General features: G+C 42.7%; 2 protein-coding genes across 4 annotated transcripts in view; one reads left to right on the top strand and one right to left on the bottom strand.

Moving 5' to 3' along the window:
- Positions 1 to 664, bottom strand: part of TTC13 (tetratricopeptide repeat domain 13) — a 67,243-nt gene extending 66,579 nt beyond the window's left edge. For all 3 annotated transcript variants that reach the window (XR_012883224.1, XM_075862842.1, XM_075862841.1), the window contains exon 1: positions 423 to 664. Coding sequence is in view for 2 of the 3 variants with exons in the window: in XM_075862842.1 (XP_075718957.1) it covers positions 423 to 636 (214 nt within the window). In the remaining variant the exon portion in view is untranslated. The remainder of the gene's footprint in view (positions 1 to 422) is intronic.
- A 132-nt stretch (positions 665 to 796) lies between these two features.
- ARV1 (ARV1 fatty acid homeostasis modulator) lies at positions 797 to 13,282 on the top strand. Its single transcript, XM_075864440.1, has 6 exons — positions 797 to 872; positions 2,118 to 2,244; positions 4,196 to 4,315; positions 8,354 to 8,507; positions 10,842 to 11,066; positions 12,977 to 13,282. The coding sequence occupies exons 2-6, from the start codon at positions 2,119 to 2,121 to the stop codon at positions 13,069 to 13,071; spliced, it is 720 nt and encodes a 239-aa protein (XP_075720555.1). The 5' UTR covers positions 797 to 872; position 2,118; the 3' UTR covers positions 13,072 to 13,282.
- The last annotated feature ends 3,016 nt before the right edge of the window (positions 13,283 to 16,298 follow it).

A 16,298-nucleotide genomic window follows, 5' to 3' on the forward strand; every position in this document is an offset into this window, starting at 1 on the left:
ACACCTTTCCATATATTTACGGATGTGCGTCTGGGCCGTGGAAATGATCTGCAAAATCTGTAACAGGGGTTGCTGACGGAGCCTCCAAAATGCAGATGTGAATAGAGCCTAACAAATGCTCAGATGGAAGCTAAACCAAGTATGTACAAGAATGTTTCCATTCACTGACAGAAAGCAAGAATTCAAAAAGTATTTTAGAAAGTTGTATATTTACATAAAATGGAAAGACCCCTTTAAATACAGGTGTAGTTATGTCATTTTAGTGCGTGAAACATGTGTACCCCAATATATGAGGTACCCGGACAGCTTCACCCAGACATTGGGTACACCACACGTAACATGAGGTTCCCTGTAGTATATGAAGTGTTAGTATAGGAAAGCAGCAGCCAGTGTCACCCAGGTCACAGGGTCCCGCGACTCACCGCACTCCTCCAGGTCCCAGGCGGAGTCAGACTCCGGGTCCCTGTGACTGCAGCCCCCGGGCCCGACATGCCTGCCTATATCTGGGCTCAGCAGTGTCCGGTGCAGAGTGCTCTCTCCTCCTCCTCCCCCGCTGGCAGTCACCCCTCTTGCCCTTGCTTCGGCCACCAGTACAAGCAGCAGAACGCACAGTGCACCCATGCCAGGTGCCATCATCGTCCCTATAGCTGTGCCTGTGTGTTTTGTACACACACCGCCCGCAATGCACACCCACTACCTCGGTGCCTGGAACTTGTAGTCTTCCAGGCGAATGTGTGCGTTCAGCGGGACACCCGGAAAACTACATTTCCCGTGAGCCTCCGCGCTTCATTCACTGAGCAGGAAGTAGTGGACGAAGTGTTTGCTGTCAGAACAGGACAGGCTGAGGCTCCTGGGGCAGGTTGTCAGGAGAGGTGGGTGTGTCGTGGCCCCAATAATCTACGTATAATAATGTTCTGTGGACGGGGTCTACGCGGATGATAAATGGGTCACCCTGCCCCCCGATCCGTTCATCATTCCTATGCATCAGGAGGCCAATGGTGCAGTCATACATTGCTAGACGTCTACACTGATCAGAAAGACCCCCATCATAATTGTAGAAATCAAGATGTATACACACTGTTGCCTATGAATTTTCTTGTAATATAAGTTACTTGTATTATATCTTTCTAACCTGAATGGGACTGGGCTGCAGTACTAGCCACAGACACCCAAACGGGTGAGCCGCCCTACCTGTGTGAACAATCAGGGGGATCCCGGGTAGCCTAGGCTGCCAATGTTTCCTGGAGAACCCCTTTAACGCTACGGTTGTAGATAACTGTTTCTATAGTGGGGATGAGCCGCCGCAACAATCGTATGATCGCAGGGTGTCCAGACCCCCAAGCAAACTGCTCATTTTGCAAAGCGAAGTTACCCTCGGCCGATCATTACCCCTGCATTTTCTGTGCATGTCTATGGTGGAGTCGGGTGAAATAGCGATGGGCCGGACATGCGTATGTAATGTATATGACTAGATTTAGAATTACCATTATGAGTACTCTGTTCACCCTACAGCTTGTCATCCGATCTGTTTTCTACTTGTCGTTCTTGCGTTTTTCAAGCTGTCAAGACACATTGATCAAAACTAATTGATGCGACAGATGTTCAGTAATGTCACCTGTCACGTCCATTTTTTATCCAAAAGTGGCCTCACTTTTAGAGTAACTTAAAAAAATAATAATAATCTATCGAGCGTACAAGTCTTCATCTGTTGCTGGCCATAGATAAAACAAACATCCTAAAACCACATATCATTCTTTTTTGAGTTTTTCCATAGAATTTTGCAGAGAGGCACCAGTTATTTACAGCCGACTTCCCGCTGCAACAGCTGAGATCGGAGATAACTCTGATCTGGGCCATTTACCGCCTTAGTAAATTAGATTATAGAAAAAAAATATCCAGATTAAAAAAATAATCCCCTTTTTTCAATGAAAAGGACCTTTATTAAGCAAACGTTGTGAAACATACTTGCTCTAATCTATACCGTTGTAATCATAACCCATTCCTCACCGCAAATTTTTTTTTAAATAAAATGTAGTCAATAAGTTATAAGTAACTCAAAGTGGTACCATTGCAAAAAACAGGTTATACTTTTCTAACTTGAATTTTTTGGGTTACAGAATGAATGCCCCCATAGACGACATGCAAGTAAATATGAAGCCGCTGTACAGGTGCATTGAATGCAATGAGGAATCTACTGAACTCTACAGAGATTACAAACATGGAGTGTTGAAGATCACTATCTGTGTGAGTAGTGAATGAGTGGCAGTAGAAAATAACTTTATATGTTCTCTCACTAAGCCCAAATAAAATAACTTCTGCAAAAACTGAAAATTTGTATTCCCCAAAAATGTTTACATACCTGTAGTCCTATGATTCAAAGATCTTCAGGGTTCCCCTGGCTGGTTTCCTCTGAAGCCTGGAAGCAACCTGACTAACCAAGAGCTGGGGCTGCAGACCAGGAGAATCGTTCAAGGGAGCCAAGATCTTGACGAAGGGAGATAAGATCTTGGTGAATGGTAGATCGACCCTAATACATGCAGAAGGTAAAGGCGCGCTCGCCTCAATACCAGGAGAACCCTAAGAACATGTCCGTTCAAGGGAACTAAAATCTTGATGAAGAGCGCTAAGATCTTGACAAAGGGAGCTAAGATCTTATTGAATGGGAGATCCACCCTAATTCAGGCAGAAAGTAAAGTCCCCTAGCCTATTCACAAGGAGAACCCTAAGAACATGTCAAGTTCATCAACCGATGAATTGTATAGAATGCATGACGGGAAATGTGAACGGAATGGTTGTTCATCTTCATACATGACATGTTGATGGAAGGGGTGTTGCAGCCGTTGGTTTTTGTAGGAGATCCTTCTGTTGCCTTCCCTTCTGTTGATTGAATTGCATGTCACCAAAATTAAAGGTCTGATATAGAGCTGCGCAATTAATCGGAAAAAAACAAAACCAAAATTCAGCGCAATTAACCGACATCATCTTGCGCATTTCGTTTTTTTTTCAATTCTTTTCCCAGGTTTAAACTGTATCTGAATCTTCAGGACGCAGATACAGTTTAATCCAATGGTAGAGCAGGGAGCCATAAGGTCCCTGCTCTACCATTCACTTTGTATCACTGGACGCGAGGCAGTGACGTCATCGCGCCTGTCTGCGCCGAGCTGCACAGACAAGAGGGGCAGGGGGATCTCCACTCGACGTTGAAACAGAGTTAGGTGGGTATGCATATTATTTACTAGGCACTATTATGGCTGTGTGGGGGCAGCTATGGGAGGATTATACTGTGTGAGGGCAGCTATAGGGTTATTGTAGCTATGGGGCAATATGCTGTGTGGGCGCAGTGTCAGTGGGTATATTATATACAGTAGTATACAGCAGGCTCAAAGGATAAATATTAATTCAATGGCGTAGCATGCAAATAGGGGGCATAGCATGCTTAAAGGGGAGTGGTCTAAATAATCATTCATTAATTACAATCGAGGTTACATGTTAAAATAATTGTGATTTGAATTTAGGTCATAATCGCCCACCCCTACTCTGATATCAAGATATTGGTAATAACATTTGTGGATTTAGGGTGTGGGGGGCACCTGTGTTTCTCACAACAGCAAGTGGATACGACCAGCATTTTAGAGCGAATATACATACTACCACTAAATTTCAGTAGTCACTTTGAAAACTAGGGTCCGGCAAATTGATAAGGAGCGCTGAAGGAGGTTGGTGCACTAAAACCTGATCACTCAGGAGAATCGTTCTTCTCGTGTTATGAGAGCAGAAGGGGTAGTCCTCCATGTTATTTTCATATGTATTTTTGGACAAGAAGTGAGTGGCTTCTATGCAGTTGGACACCCGGCTGGTCATGAATGTGTTGGTGATATGTGTGGCCGTCCTCTAAACCCTCAGACCCTATCACATTATCAGGCAGTTGTGCCAATCACCATCCTTCACTTTTCTCAAGTGTCCGTTTCATCTCCCCGGGATTGTGTCACCCAATTTGAGCTGTCCAGAAGGGCCAGACCAGGGAGTGTAGGCCCATGCTTGTCACTGTCCTTTCTCTTTCTAGCGATAGTGAAGATCTATAAGGTTTAGTACTCTCGGGAGAACCATTGTCTGTGCGACATTATTCTTTTTAATGACATATGACTTTTAAGGTATCTAACTTAACTAAAATGTTTATATTCTGTTTTAAATGTAGAAATCCTGCCAGAAGCCTGTGGACAAGTACATTGAATATGATCCTGTCATTATTCTGATCAATGCCATGCTATGCAAAGTACAAGCCTATAGACACATCCTCTTCAATACAGCAATCAATGTAAGTCGTAGATAAAATATACAAAGTATCCACCTCAGTAGGTTGTGTAAACTCACTTTATACAGGGGGGAGGGGGTTATCTTATTTTTTATATTTAAGGCATAACTCCGCTTTTAAAAATATATATTTTTTTAGTTTAAATCTACATTAAAAATGTAGCAAATAATCTCCGCTACTGCTTTTGTTCCTCCATTCATATACATAGCTACTTTCATAATTCTGCTGGTTGCCCATGGCATGTGACCTATGTCCTATCAGATCAGCTCTGTGTAATGGTCACATGATACAAAGTGTTCTCTTTCTGGTAAAAGAGAACCGGTAGAATTCTAAATTTAGTGTTAAAGCGGATCTGTCTTTATACTATGATGTCCTGTTTAAAGTGACCCTCAAGTCCCCAAAAAAATGGACTATACATTGGAAATGTATCTTCAACTCATCTGCCTACCCACACCTGAATGATTTGGCCTCTGTTCTTGTGCTCAGATTTCCCATTGTCGGCTCTACAAGATGGATATCGCAGTCTCAGTCTTCAATATGGAGATCTTCTTTGGAAGTCTAAAATATGCCCCCCCCCCCTCCACTGCTATCCGAGGGACCAGTGCTAATGACGACGGCGCTGCTAGAAACAGTGCTGATACGGGCCGACATCATCCAATTTAATCCATCAAAAGGCGGTGAAAGGGGTTGGAGCGTGTCTCAGATGTCCAAAGAAGATCTACATAGCAAATTCTGATACTGCGGTGGCCATCCTGGAGAGGGGAAATCGGGGAACCGGCATGCAGGTACGGACGATGGATCATTTAGGAGCAGGCCATCACGTAAGTTGACATTTCCAATGTATAGACTTTTTTTTTTTTTGGGACTATTGAGACGCTTTAAGAGCAGTATATTATGGGGACGGTTCTGCTGTACTGTTAGCCCAAATGGCACAAAAAGTAGCAGCCAGCAAAGTATACAAAGGACTCATAGTATTCATGAGGGGAGCATGGCAGCTCAGTAGTTAGCTCTGTGGTCCTTGGTTTACATTCAAGTAAACGCATCTTCATGGAGTTTATACACTACCGTTCAAAAGTTTGGGGTCACCCAGACAATTTTGTGTTTTCCATGAAAACTCACACTTATATTTTTCAAATGAGTTGCAAAATGACTAGAAAATATAGTCAAGACATTGACAAGGTTAGAAATAATGATTTTTATTTCAAATAATAATTTTCTCCTTCAAACTTTGCTTTCGTCAAAGAATGCTCCATTTGCAGCAATTACAGCATTGCAGACCTTTGGCATTCTAGCTGTTAATTTGCTGAGGTAATCGGGAGAAATTTCACCCCATGCTTCCAGAAGCCCCTCCCACAAGTTGGATTGGCTTGATGGACACTTCTTGCGTACCATACGGTCAAGCTGCTCCCACAACAGCTCTATGGGGTTGAGATCTGGTGACTGCGCTGGCCACTCCATTACAGATAGAATACCAGCTGCCTAAATAGCTTCCCTAAATAGTTCTTGGATAATTTGGAGGTGTGCTTTGGGTCATTGTCCTGTTGTAGGATGAAATTGGCTCCAATCAAGCGCTGTCCACAGGGTATGGCATGGCGTTGTAAAATGGAGTGATAGCCTTCCTTATTCAAAATCCCTTTTACCTTGTACAAATCTCCCACTTTACCAGCACCAAAGCAACCCCAGACCATCACATTACTTCCACCATGCTTGACAGATGGCGTCAGGCACTCTTCCAGCATCTTTTCAGTTGTTCTGCGTCTCACAAATGTTCTTCTGTGTGATCCACACACCTCAAACTTCTTTTCGTCTGTCCATAACACTTTTTTCCAATCTTCCTCTGTCCAATGTCTGTGTGCTTTTGCCCATATCTTTTCCTTTTATTAGCCAGTCTCAGATATGGCTTTTTCTTTGCCACTCTGCCCTGAAGGCCAGCATCCCGGAGTCGCCTCTTCACTGTAGACGTGGACACTGGCGTTTTGCAGCTACTATTTAATGAAGCTGCCAGTTGAGGACCTGTGAGGCGTTTATTTCTCAAACTAGAGACTCTAATGTACTTGTCTTGTTGCTCAGTTGTGCAGTGGGGCCTCCCACTTCTCTATCTACTCTGGTTAGAGCCTGTGTGTGCTGTCCTCTGAAGGGAGTAGTACACACCGTTGTAGGAAATCTTCAGTTTCTTGGCAATTTCTCGCATGGAATAGCCTTCATTTCTAATAACAAGAATAGACTGTCGAGTTTCACATGAAAGCTCTCTTTTTCTAGCCATTTTGAGAGTTTAATCGAACCCACAATTGTAATCCTCCAGATTCTCAACTAGCTCAAAGGAAGGTCAGTTTTATAGCTCCTCTAAACAGCAAAACTGTTTACAGCGGTGCTAACATAATTGCACAAGGGTTTTCAAGTATTTTCTAATCATCCATTAGCCTTCTAACACAGTTAGCAAACACAATGTACCATTAGAACACTGGAGTGATGGTTGCTGGAAATGGGCCTCTATACACCTATGTAGATATTGCATTAAAAAACAGACGTTTGCAGCTAGAATAGTCATTTAGCACATTAACAATGTATAGAGTGTATTTCTGATTAATTTAATGTTATCTTCATTGAAAAAAACTGTGCTTTTCTTGCAAAAATAAGGAAATTTCTAAGTGACCCTAAACTTTTGAACGGTAGTGTATGTTCCGCAAATGTTTGTGTGGGCATCCTCCGGGTACACCAATTTACTCCCTCATTCCAAAAGCATACTGATATGCTCTATGAAATTTGCTCGTGTGTGTGTTTTTGAGATAGGAAAATAAGATTGTGAGCTCCATTGGGAACAATGACTGATGGCAGTGATGTGATGAAGCTATACAAGCATAAGGAAATAAATACAGTCCCACAAGTCATAGGTCTACTGTACTACTAATAAACATGGCGTTGACCACAGATCACAATACGTGAATTTAAAATCTTAGAGATTTTAGAGATCTTTAGTTAAAATTAAACACATCCGTTAGAAACATACAAGGCTATAATGTTACAGAAAAAAATAAGCATACCCCCCCCCCCATGTTGCCTGTGCAATAACCGTATATTAAAGTACTAGTATATATATAGTACAAAAAATAGGCTTTTAATAGTCAGTGCAAAACATCTAACATCCTAATGTATTAAATAAGATGCTAGGCACATATTTAAAGGTCCCCTTCACACGCAGCAATTGTTCAAACCACTGATGAATGATCTTTGTTTTTGCAGAAGATCTGATGGATATTTTCATCAGGACTATCCTAGCTAACAGCGGGGAGAAGTCGTCCCCCCAGTCGGGCGAGGAGCATCATTGTTGTCAAGCAGCATTTTTTACGAGAGCCATGCGCTCGGCAGGAACGCCTTGTGTAAATTTTGCTAGGAGCGACATTTACATTTACAGATTGTGCCACAGATAATGATTTTTGGCAGCACGATCGATCAAGATCAACAATAGTTTTATTGCTTATCGTTGATTTTTTTTCCCTGCATTCACACGGACCAATTATCATTACGATTGCTAAGAAACAAGCAAATAGTGAAGATAATTTGTTTTAAAGGATATGTACACCTCCGCAATTATTTTTAAAAGAATACACAAGGTTTGTTTGTAGTTTGTTACCATGGCAATGCATAGGCCTGCGTAGGACCTGTAGACATTAAATGATATAAAATTTTTAATCAAGACTATTCACAAAGCTGCTTCATTTTGCATTTCAGTTGCATTAGGACAATAAAAACAATTGGTTGTAAAGGTGTACATAGTTCTAAATATTTCAGCAGATATATGTTAGTACACGAGCGGCAATCAATGATGGAGAACGTCAGTCGGCCCTCATTTAGCTCCATATACATGGTGCAATAATTAAAGTGTATGGGGACGAACAAGAGCATTTCTGCTGTCATCTTCTGTGTTCTATGTTTCTATTATTGTTGCAGTTATAGGGGAGAAAAGTGTCCATAATTGTATCAATTGTCCTATGTGTTATCTATTCTGTTAAAAGAAGAAAATATATTTGCTTAATTCACTAGATTCATGGCAAGCTGTGCATATTTTGTCTGCTCTGTGAAGCCTACACCAAGTGGCGGCAGCTTCCAGGATCCAGCACCCATACAGACCCAGAGGACATAATCCGATATGCAAAAGAATGGGATTTCTACAAGCAGTTTGGGATAGCTGCTCTGGGTATGCTAAATCTATATTACATTGCATATAGCCCTACCTCAAGTCTTATTTTCATACAGCGTGATTTCACTCTACATGTAAACTTCCAGATAACCCAAGAGACCCCTATGGAAATAAACGTAAGCCTCTGTCAAGGCTTAATATGAATGATCATAGAGCACTAATGGCAGACCTGAAGGCCTACAAGAGGTCTACGGCTGCTATGGCAACCGATCGGCACCCTGCAATTTCATCGTGGGGGCAATTGAGGGACAGAGGGAACTTTCTCCCTCTGTCTAACTGCTCAGATGCCGCAGTAGCGATCTCCAATCCCGGCTGTTGCAGGCGGGTGTGTCATCTGTTTGAAATAGTCGACACATTCTACGCATGGTGCAGGCTCAGCTCCTGTAATTGTCGGATGTCGCTAAGGGGTTATATAGATAGACAATAGAATTAAGCCTGAAAATTTGGTTTCCAACACAAAACTTTTATTTTGGACGTTCTTACTGAATATTCTGTACTTTTTTAGTGTATTTCATATACTTATCTACGACCATCTGATAATCCAGAAAATCTGATATTCTGTTACTCATTCTGTCCCATTGATGCTGCAATAAATTAGTTCACACTGATTAAATCAGATGAATTGACCATGGATACAATCCCAGCATGCTTGAAAAGTGGTATTGTTATGAGCTCACATTAGCTGAAATTGTAATTGTTTTATCGTTCCTAAATGGATACCATCAAAAAGACCTAAAACCTGCTTGTCCAAAAAGCTGTCATTTTCAAACAAAGCAAGTGATTATTAGTCATTTTGGAGGACAGATGTTTTCTCACATTGTATGAACTCTCACTTTGTATATGGCTAGTTTAGGCTCTGTTCACACTGCCGCTAGTCTCCGTGATATAAGCATAAAAAACATAAACCCGACTCAAACCTAGTTAGATTTTTATATTTATTTACTAATCTGAAATGAAATTGCAGACAAAATTGGCAGTTTGAGAGTAGGTTAACTTGCTGTTTCATGTGAATACATGTAGCTGGACCTAGTAAGAGTCATAATCCACTTTATACGATGCAGTCACATGGTATAAGAGCTGCATCCACCATACATATATAGAAAATAATAACCGTAGAAAATGAAGAAAGCTGGCAGCACTCCAAATAGTGAAGAAACAAGCCATGCAGAACAAGGATCCCCTGTTTCTTCTATGGTTGATATTGATAAGGTTTATTATCAGCAGTGTTGTTACTGAATGTCCTATTACACGGCCCGATATGGGCCGTGAAAACGAGCGCCGATCAACGAGACAGTTAGTTGATCGGCGCTCGTTTTCTCCTTTCACAAGGAACAATGATTGCTTTTGTATAGGGGTGAGCGATCGTTACTCCGATCATTGGTCCCCTTTAATTTTCATCATGTTGGCATCATATGTCCCTGTTTACTGCCGACAACAATGATTTTTAAAGCTGCATAGAAGAGCAGATCAGGCGATGAACTAGTGTTTGGTCATTCATTGGCTGACCGTTGCCCTGTTTACACAGGGCAATGATGGGGAACGAGCATTCCTATAAACGCTTGTTTGCCCGATCGTTGGCCCGTGTAATAGGGCCTTTAGTCTATGTTGTATATTAGAATAATATATGCCTTGATATAGCTCTTCCTAGGATAAGTGTATATTCAGTATCATTGTCTTGTATAGCCCCAACCCCCACAGAATAATTAGCGACAGAGGCTTGTGGGACTATTTAAAACATGGTTCACTTCAGTTAGTGGTGTATTTAAAGGGGTTCTCCCATCACTTGACAACTGGTTGGAGTCTAAAAAAGGAGACACCGTCTACATTTTCTCTACACAACGCCTCTCCCATCCAGGAACTGCAATCCGCTTCATCACAGGAATGGGGCTGAACTGCAGTACCTGCACAGTGCCTACACAGTGCCTGGATGGGGTTTCCAGTGGTCAGATCCCTTCAAATAGCAAGTGACAGCATGCCGTAGCAATATGCCGACAGGGTCTAGCGTCTGATGGTAAATTCACATTCAGCACCCGGTAATTATCCACAAAAAGTTCAAATGTCTCCTCCATTGTCGGATTGGTCATTGAGTCTGAAAAATGAGCAGTGAGAAGAGGTACCAATAGTGCCGTCACTGCTGGGTCCGCTGCAATGCTCCTCTCACATCTCACTGGCCACAACCCAGCAAGGCTTGTGTACTTCTGACTTTTGCTAAAGGCCTTAAAAAAATTGTGTTTTGTTTTTTTTTGTATTTTTTTTTTTGGGATGAATGTAGAGAAAATAAAAAATTGCTGACTTAAATGTGTGAGATGTTTTATATATTTTTTCCCATAGAACAAGCAGCGTTTCTCACAGGAATCTTCATTGTTTTGTTCCTGGCAAGACTGAAGACTTTGAAGTCCCATTCCGAGCTTGCTTTTCTTCTGAAAGCCCTTTTGCTGTCCAGTTACGGGAAACTCCTGCTGATTCCTGCTGTCATTTGGGAACACGATTACACCCCCTTTTGTCTCAGACTCATCACACTTTTTGTTCTTACATCAAATACTCAGGCAATCCGAGGTATTGAATATTTTTCTGACTTTTTCCACACAGAAAACTACACTCGACAGGCAATACTAAGCATATTCACCGGCTAACACTAAGCCCGCCTTAGTAATGGACGCTGTCAATCAGACAGCCGCCATTGCTAAGGCAGTGGTAATAAAGTAAAAAAAAACAAAACACAGACACATAGAAAAAATATTTAATTGAAACAAAACACCCTCGTTAACCATATTTTTTTTAGAAAAACAAAAAAAAGCCATCATCTATGGAGTCCTCCATTCCGAAGTAGTCCAACAACCGAACCTGTAAAAAAACACTAATAAAAAAAGGATGTAATAGCGTGGTAGACTACGCTAATCGATCCTGAGGGATCCCATCAAAAAAACTTATACCACACGGTAGATGTTTTTTTAGCATGAGAGGCTATGGGACACGGATGCCACTGTATGGCACTGTATGGCCACTGTTAAACGTATACCTCTGGGAGCTCCCAACATCAATGTCCATATAAGGACAGTGATGTCAGGGGCTTCCTCAGAGTCGGAATCCGCAGGCAGTGCAGTAGTAGAGCGGCTCTGTTTCGGGACTCCGGCCCTGGGAAAGCTGGGGTCACTGTCCATATATGGACAGTGATGTCAGGGGCTTCCCCAGTGACGGAGTCCCGAAACAGAGCCACTTATAACGCTCTTCCCGGGACTCCTTCTCTCCTCCTGACATCACTGTCCATATATGGACGGTGATGTCAGGTGTTTACCCAAAGATGGAGTCCCAGAGCAAAAGTGCTAGTATAGACTGTGCTCCGGCACTGTGGCTCTGGGGAAGCCTCTGACATCATTGTCCATATTTGGACATTGATGTCAGGGGCTTCCCCAGAGTCGGAGTCCCAGAGCTAATAGCGCTCTGCCCGGGACTCCGGCTCTGGGGTTGCCCCTGACATGACTGTCTATATATGGACAGTGATGTTAGAGGCTTCCACATTACCGGAGTCCCAAAACAGAGTCGCTTCAAGCGCTCTGTCTGGGACTCCTCTCCTCCTGACATCACTATCCATATATGGACAGTGATGTTCGGAGCAGAGCAGGAGTCCCAGGCAAAGCCCGGTTCTCCGGCTCTGGGTTTGCCCCTGACATCACGGTCCATATATGTCAGGAAGAGAGAAGGAGTCCCAGGCAGAGCGCTTGAAGCGGCTCTGTTTTCGGCACTCCGGCTATGGGGAAGTCCCTGACATCACTGTCCATATATGGACAGTGATGTTAGGAGCAGAGCAGGAGTCCCAGGCAGAGCCCGGGACTCCGGCTCAGGGGTTGCCCCCGACATCACTGTCTGTATATGGAGAGTGATGTTAGAGGCTTCCACAGAGCCAGTGTACTGGAGCAGCGCATTTACTAGCGCTCTGCCCAGGACTTCAGCTCTGCTCCGGACATCACTATCCATATATGAACAGCGATGTCGGGAGCAGTGCTGTGAATAAGGCCTAGAGTGAGGAGGCTCGGGAGAGCGCACGTCATATAGTATAATAAGATTTGCACCATTTCCATGTTTTAGACTCACTCCTGTTTTTTTCTTACAAACACTGAAAACATTTTTTTTCTGGCAAATTTTCCATTCACTGCCAGCAAACAGAGATCTGGAAAACTGATTAAAAATGTAATTTAGAACTTAACCCAAAGTCTGTACTTAAGCCAATTATCCACATTTAACATTTACTATTTAGTTGAAGCAGTGACATACCCAACTAAATGACCCCCAAACTTTCGCTTCTTTACTTTTTAGGCAAGGAGGGGAAGCTTTATAAGTAAAGGCTGTTATCTATGGCTATTATATATGTATGGCCAGCTTTACTTTCATTTATATTAATGTTAATTTTACATTAAATACAATGATTGCATATTGTATAAAATATACTTTCTTTTTGTTTCCATCAGTATCCTTGAACGTGAGTCGAGTCCTGTCAGTTATTGCTATTGCCTGTGGACTGCTTTTAGAAAATGCAATTTCCTCTATTCAATGGACTGTATAGTAAATGTGCATATTCTATACAACAACATTATAAGGATTCTCATGACCATCTGGCGTGACATGGAAAGACCTTCTGAACGTTTTGTGTTCTGGGCAACACACTACAAATGTTCAAAATATTTATTATGTTTTAGTCTAAACTTTCATGAACTGATATATTTCTCAATGTTTTATACGTATTGACAAATGATAATAAATCTTAATACATTTTTGCTGTTTAGTATTCCTCTTTTCTTGTTAGAGCAGCAGTTTGTACTCCAGAGCTGCAAGTTCCAACTGTAGTCAGTCATTTTAGAGGCTATGGAGAACTGCTTCTGGTCACTTGGTCACCAAAAATAAATACAAATTACAGACTCATCTCTTCTTCCTCCTTCCTCCACACTACTGTTACCTTGTGTTTATGAGTAAAGAAATATGATGTTCTAAATTGTACCATTCCACCGCAAATCTGCCTAAAAAGTAAGGACAGTAAGTAAAATGTGAGGAGATAACTGTTACTTCAATAGGAAAAGATATTCAGATGAGCAATGAGATGGAGGGAAAGGCGCTTTGGGGAGTGGGAATAAATGGGACATACAGTGTAAGCGTGTTGCTAAAAGCATGAGTCCTGATATCAACATCTACTATAAAAACAGTCTTAAAGGGAAACACCAGTTTTCTATTGTGATTATTTATAAGGCAATCCAGAAGGGTATGTCTAAACCTGATAGAAAATTTCTGTTAAACACAAATTTTGAGCAAAGCTGCGTAAAAAACGAGAAATCGGTGACATATAGGACAAGCTACAGAATTGAAAATCTGCAGTACGACCTAAAAGCAGTATTTTTTTCCAGCCACGTCTGAACAGGAGTTTGTAAAACACCATTGGCTTGCACTGTACTTGGTTACCGCTATGAAAATCACAAACAAATCTGCCATGTCTGCACATAGCATTATTCTTCCTAATAAATAATTATTTCACCACTTTGTTAGCTAGGTATCAGCCTGAACATGTTGTTTGATGCACTGCAACAAGAGATTGTCATATCTTAATGTAGTTATGAAAATCTGGTGTTAACACTCACATTCACTAGATATCCTGTTGGCACATATTTGTACATAAGTTGGTCTTTTACATAAGAATTCTATGAGTTGTCTAGGATTGGAAAAAAAAGTTCCACAAATACCACCAAATAATACTGACATACAGTAATAAAATAATAGCTCCATACATAAAGTAATCGAATAACTGTGCTATATAATATATGGTGGTTGCAAGCCTTGTGTGCCATGCCATCTGTGGCGCTCCCTTTAGGAAGGACAACTAAGGGCGGGTTCACACATGGCGGAATTCCACTTAAATTCCGCTGCGGACACTCCGCAGCGTTAATCCGCAGCGGAGCCGTTTCTCCATTGACTTTCACTTTAAATTAGCAGTGTTCGTTTACACGATGCGTACAATTCCGCTGCGGAGCATAGGCTGCGGAGCGGAATTTGGTGTCCGCAGCATGCTCTGTCTGTTGCGGAGCAGTGGCGGACTCATGGCGGAATTTCTCCATTGACTTCAATGGAGATTCAAAGTTCCGCAATGAAGTCCGCAGCTGTCATGCACATGTCATGTGTGCTGCGGATACGTCTTGCTTTTTTAACTTGACATTTCTTCATTCTGGCTGGACCTATGTATTTCTAGGTCTACAGCCAGACTGAGGAAGTCAATGGGGCTCCCGTAATGACGGGAGCGTTGCTAGGAGACGTCTGTAAATAGTCACTGTCCAGGGTGCTGAAAGAGTTAAGCGATCGGCAGTAACTGTTTCTGCACCCGGGACAGTGACTACCGATCTCAATATACATGTATCTGTAAAAAAACATATAAGTTCATACTTACCGAGAACTCCCTGCGTCTGTCTCCAGTCCGGCCTCCCAGGATGACGTTTCAGTGTAAGTGACGGCTGCAGCCAATCACAGGCAAAGCACAGGCTGCAGCGGTCACATGGACTGGCGCGTCATCCAGGGAGGTCGGGCTGGATGCCGAAAGAGGGACGCGTCACCAAGACAACGGCCGGTAAGTATGAAAATCGTTTCCTTTCACTAGGGAAAGTGCTGTCCCTTCTCTCTATCCTGCACTGATAGGGAGAAGGGAAGCACTTTTCCCGCAGTCTGCAGCAGCTAGTCCGCATCAATGTACTGCACATTTTGTGCAGATCCGCTGCAGAATCTGCAACGCAGATTCTGTGCGGCATCGATGCGGACAGTTGCGGAGGAATTCCGCCATGTGTGGTCATGCCCTTATGCATCCGGTGGACAGGATGCTGACCCATAAGGAGGGCCCTTAGTTTCACAATAAAGATGGGTACAGCCCTAATAATAAGGCACCAGCTGGATTATATTGTAACGTTAAAGTACAATGTAATATTCTGTGAAAATGCTGGAATGCTCTACAGGTAGCCATAAGAACAAACCTCTTCGGAAATAAAAAAAATAAAAATAAAGATTTGCTTACTTGCCACAGAGAGAGAGAACTGCTTTTTATAAAACTATTTCACCAGCACAAATGTCCAAGTAACTGACCAAATTTATTCAGAAACACAACTGTATCTTGAAAGGATATACTATTAATATACTAATTCATATATACTATAGACTAGACTATTCCCAGGGCCGCACCTGTCACGAGGCGAGGTAAGCGTCTCGTCTCAGTCGGCGGCCTGCTGCGTATCCGTCATCCTCTCCTGCGTCTAAAGGACGCAGATACAATTGAATGGATCACTAGTGCTGGCAGGGCAAGAACCATTAGTTCCTTCCCCTGCCATTCAGCGTCTTTCAATGACGCAGGCGGCGCGATTACGTCATGTATGTGCAGCACTATCTACAGGCGGATCTATGTAGGGCACCATCGATTTGGGCGGCACTATCTCTGGGGGCTCTAAGGGGACACTATCTACAGGAGGCTCTATGGGGCATGATCTGCAGGAGGCTCTATCGGGGACACTATGTATGTAGGGCACTATATACAGGGGTCTGTATGTGGGGCACTATCTACACAAGGGCTCTATGGGGACACTCTCTACAGGAGGCTCTATGGGGCACGATCTGCAGGAGGCTCTATCGGGGGCACTATGTATGTGGGGCACTATCTACACAGGGGCTCTATGTGGGGCACTATACAGGGGGCTCTATGAGGGGCACTATCTACAGGTGGCTCTATGGGGGCATTATCTATGGGGCACTATCTACAGGGGGCACTGTGTG

This window comes from Rhinoderma darwinii, chromosome 4 (assembly GCF_050947455.1).
Source record: "Rhinoderma darwinii isolate aRhiDar2 chromosome 4, aRhiDar2.hap1, whole genome shotgun sequence".
NCBI classification, from domain to species: Eukaryota; Metazoa; Chordata; class Amphibia; order Anura; family Rhinodermatidae; genus Rhinoderma; species Rhinoderma darwinii.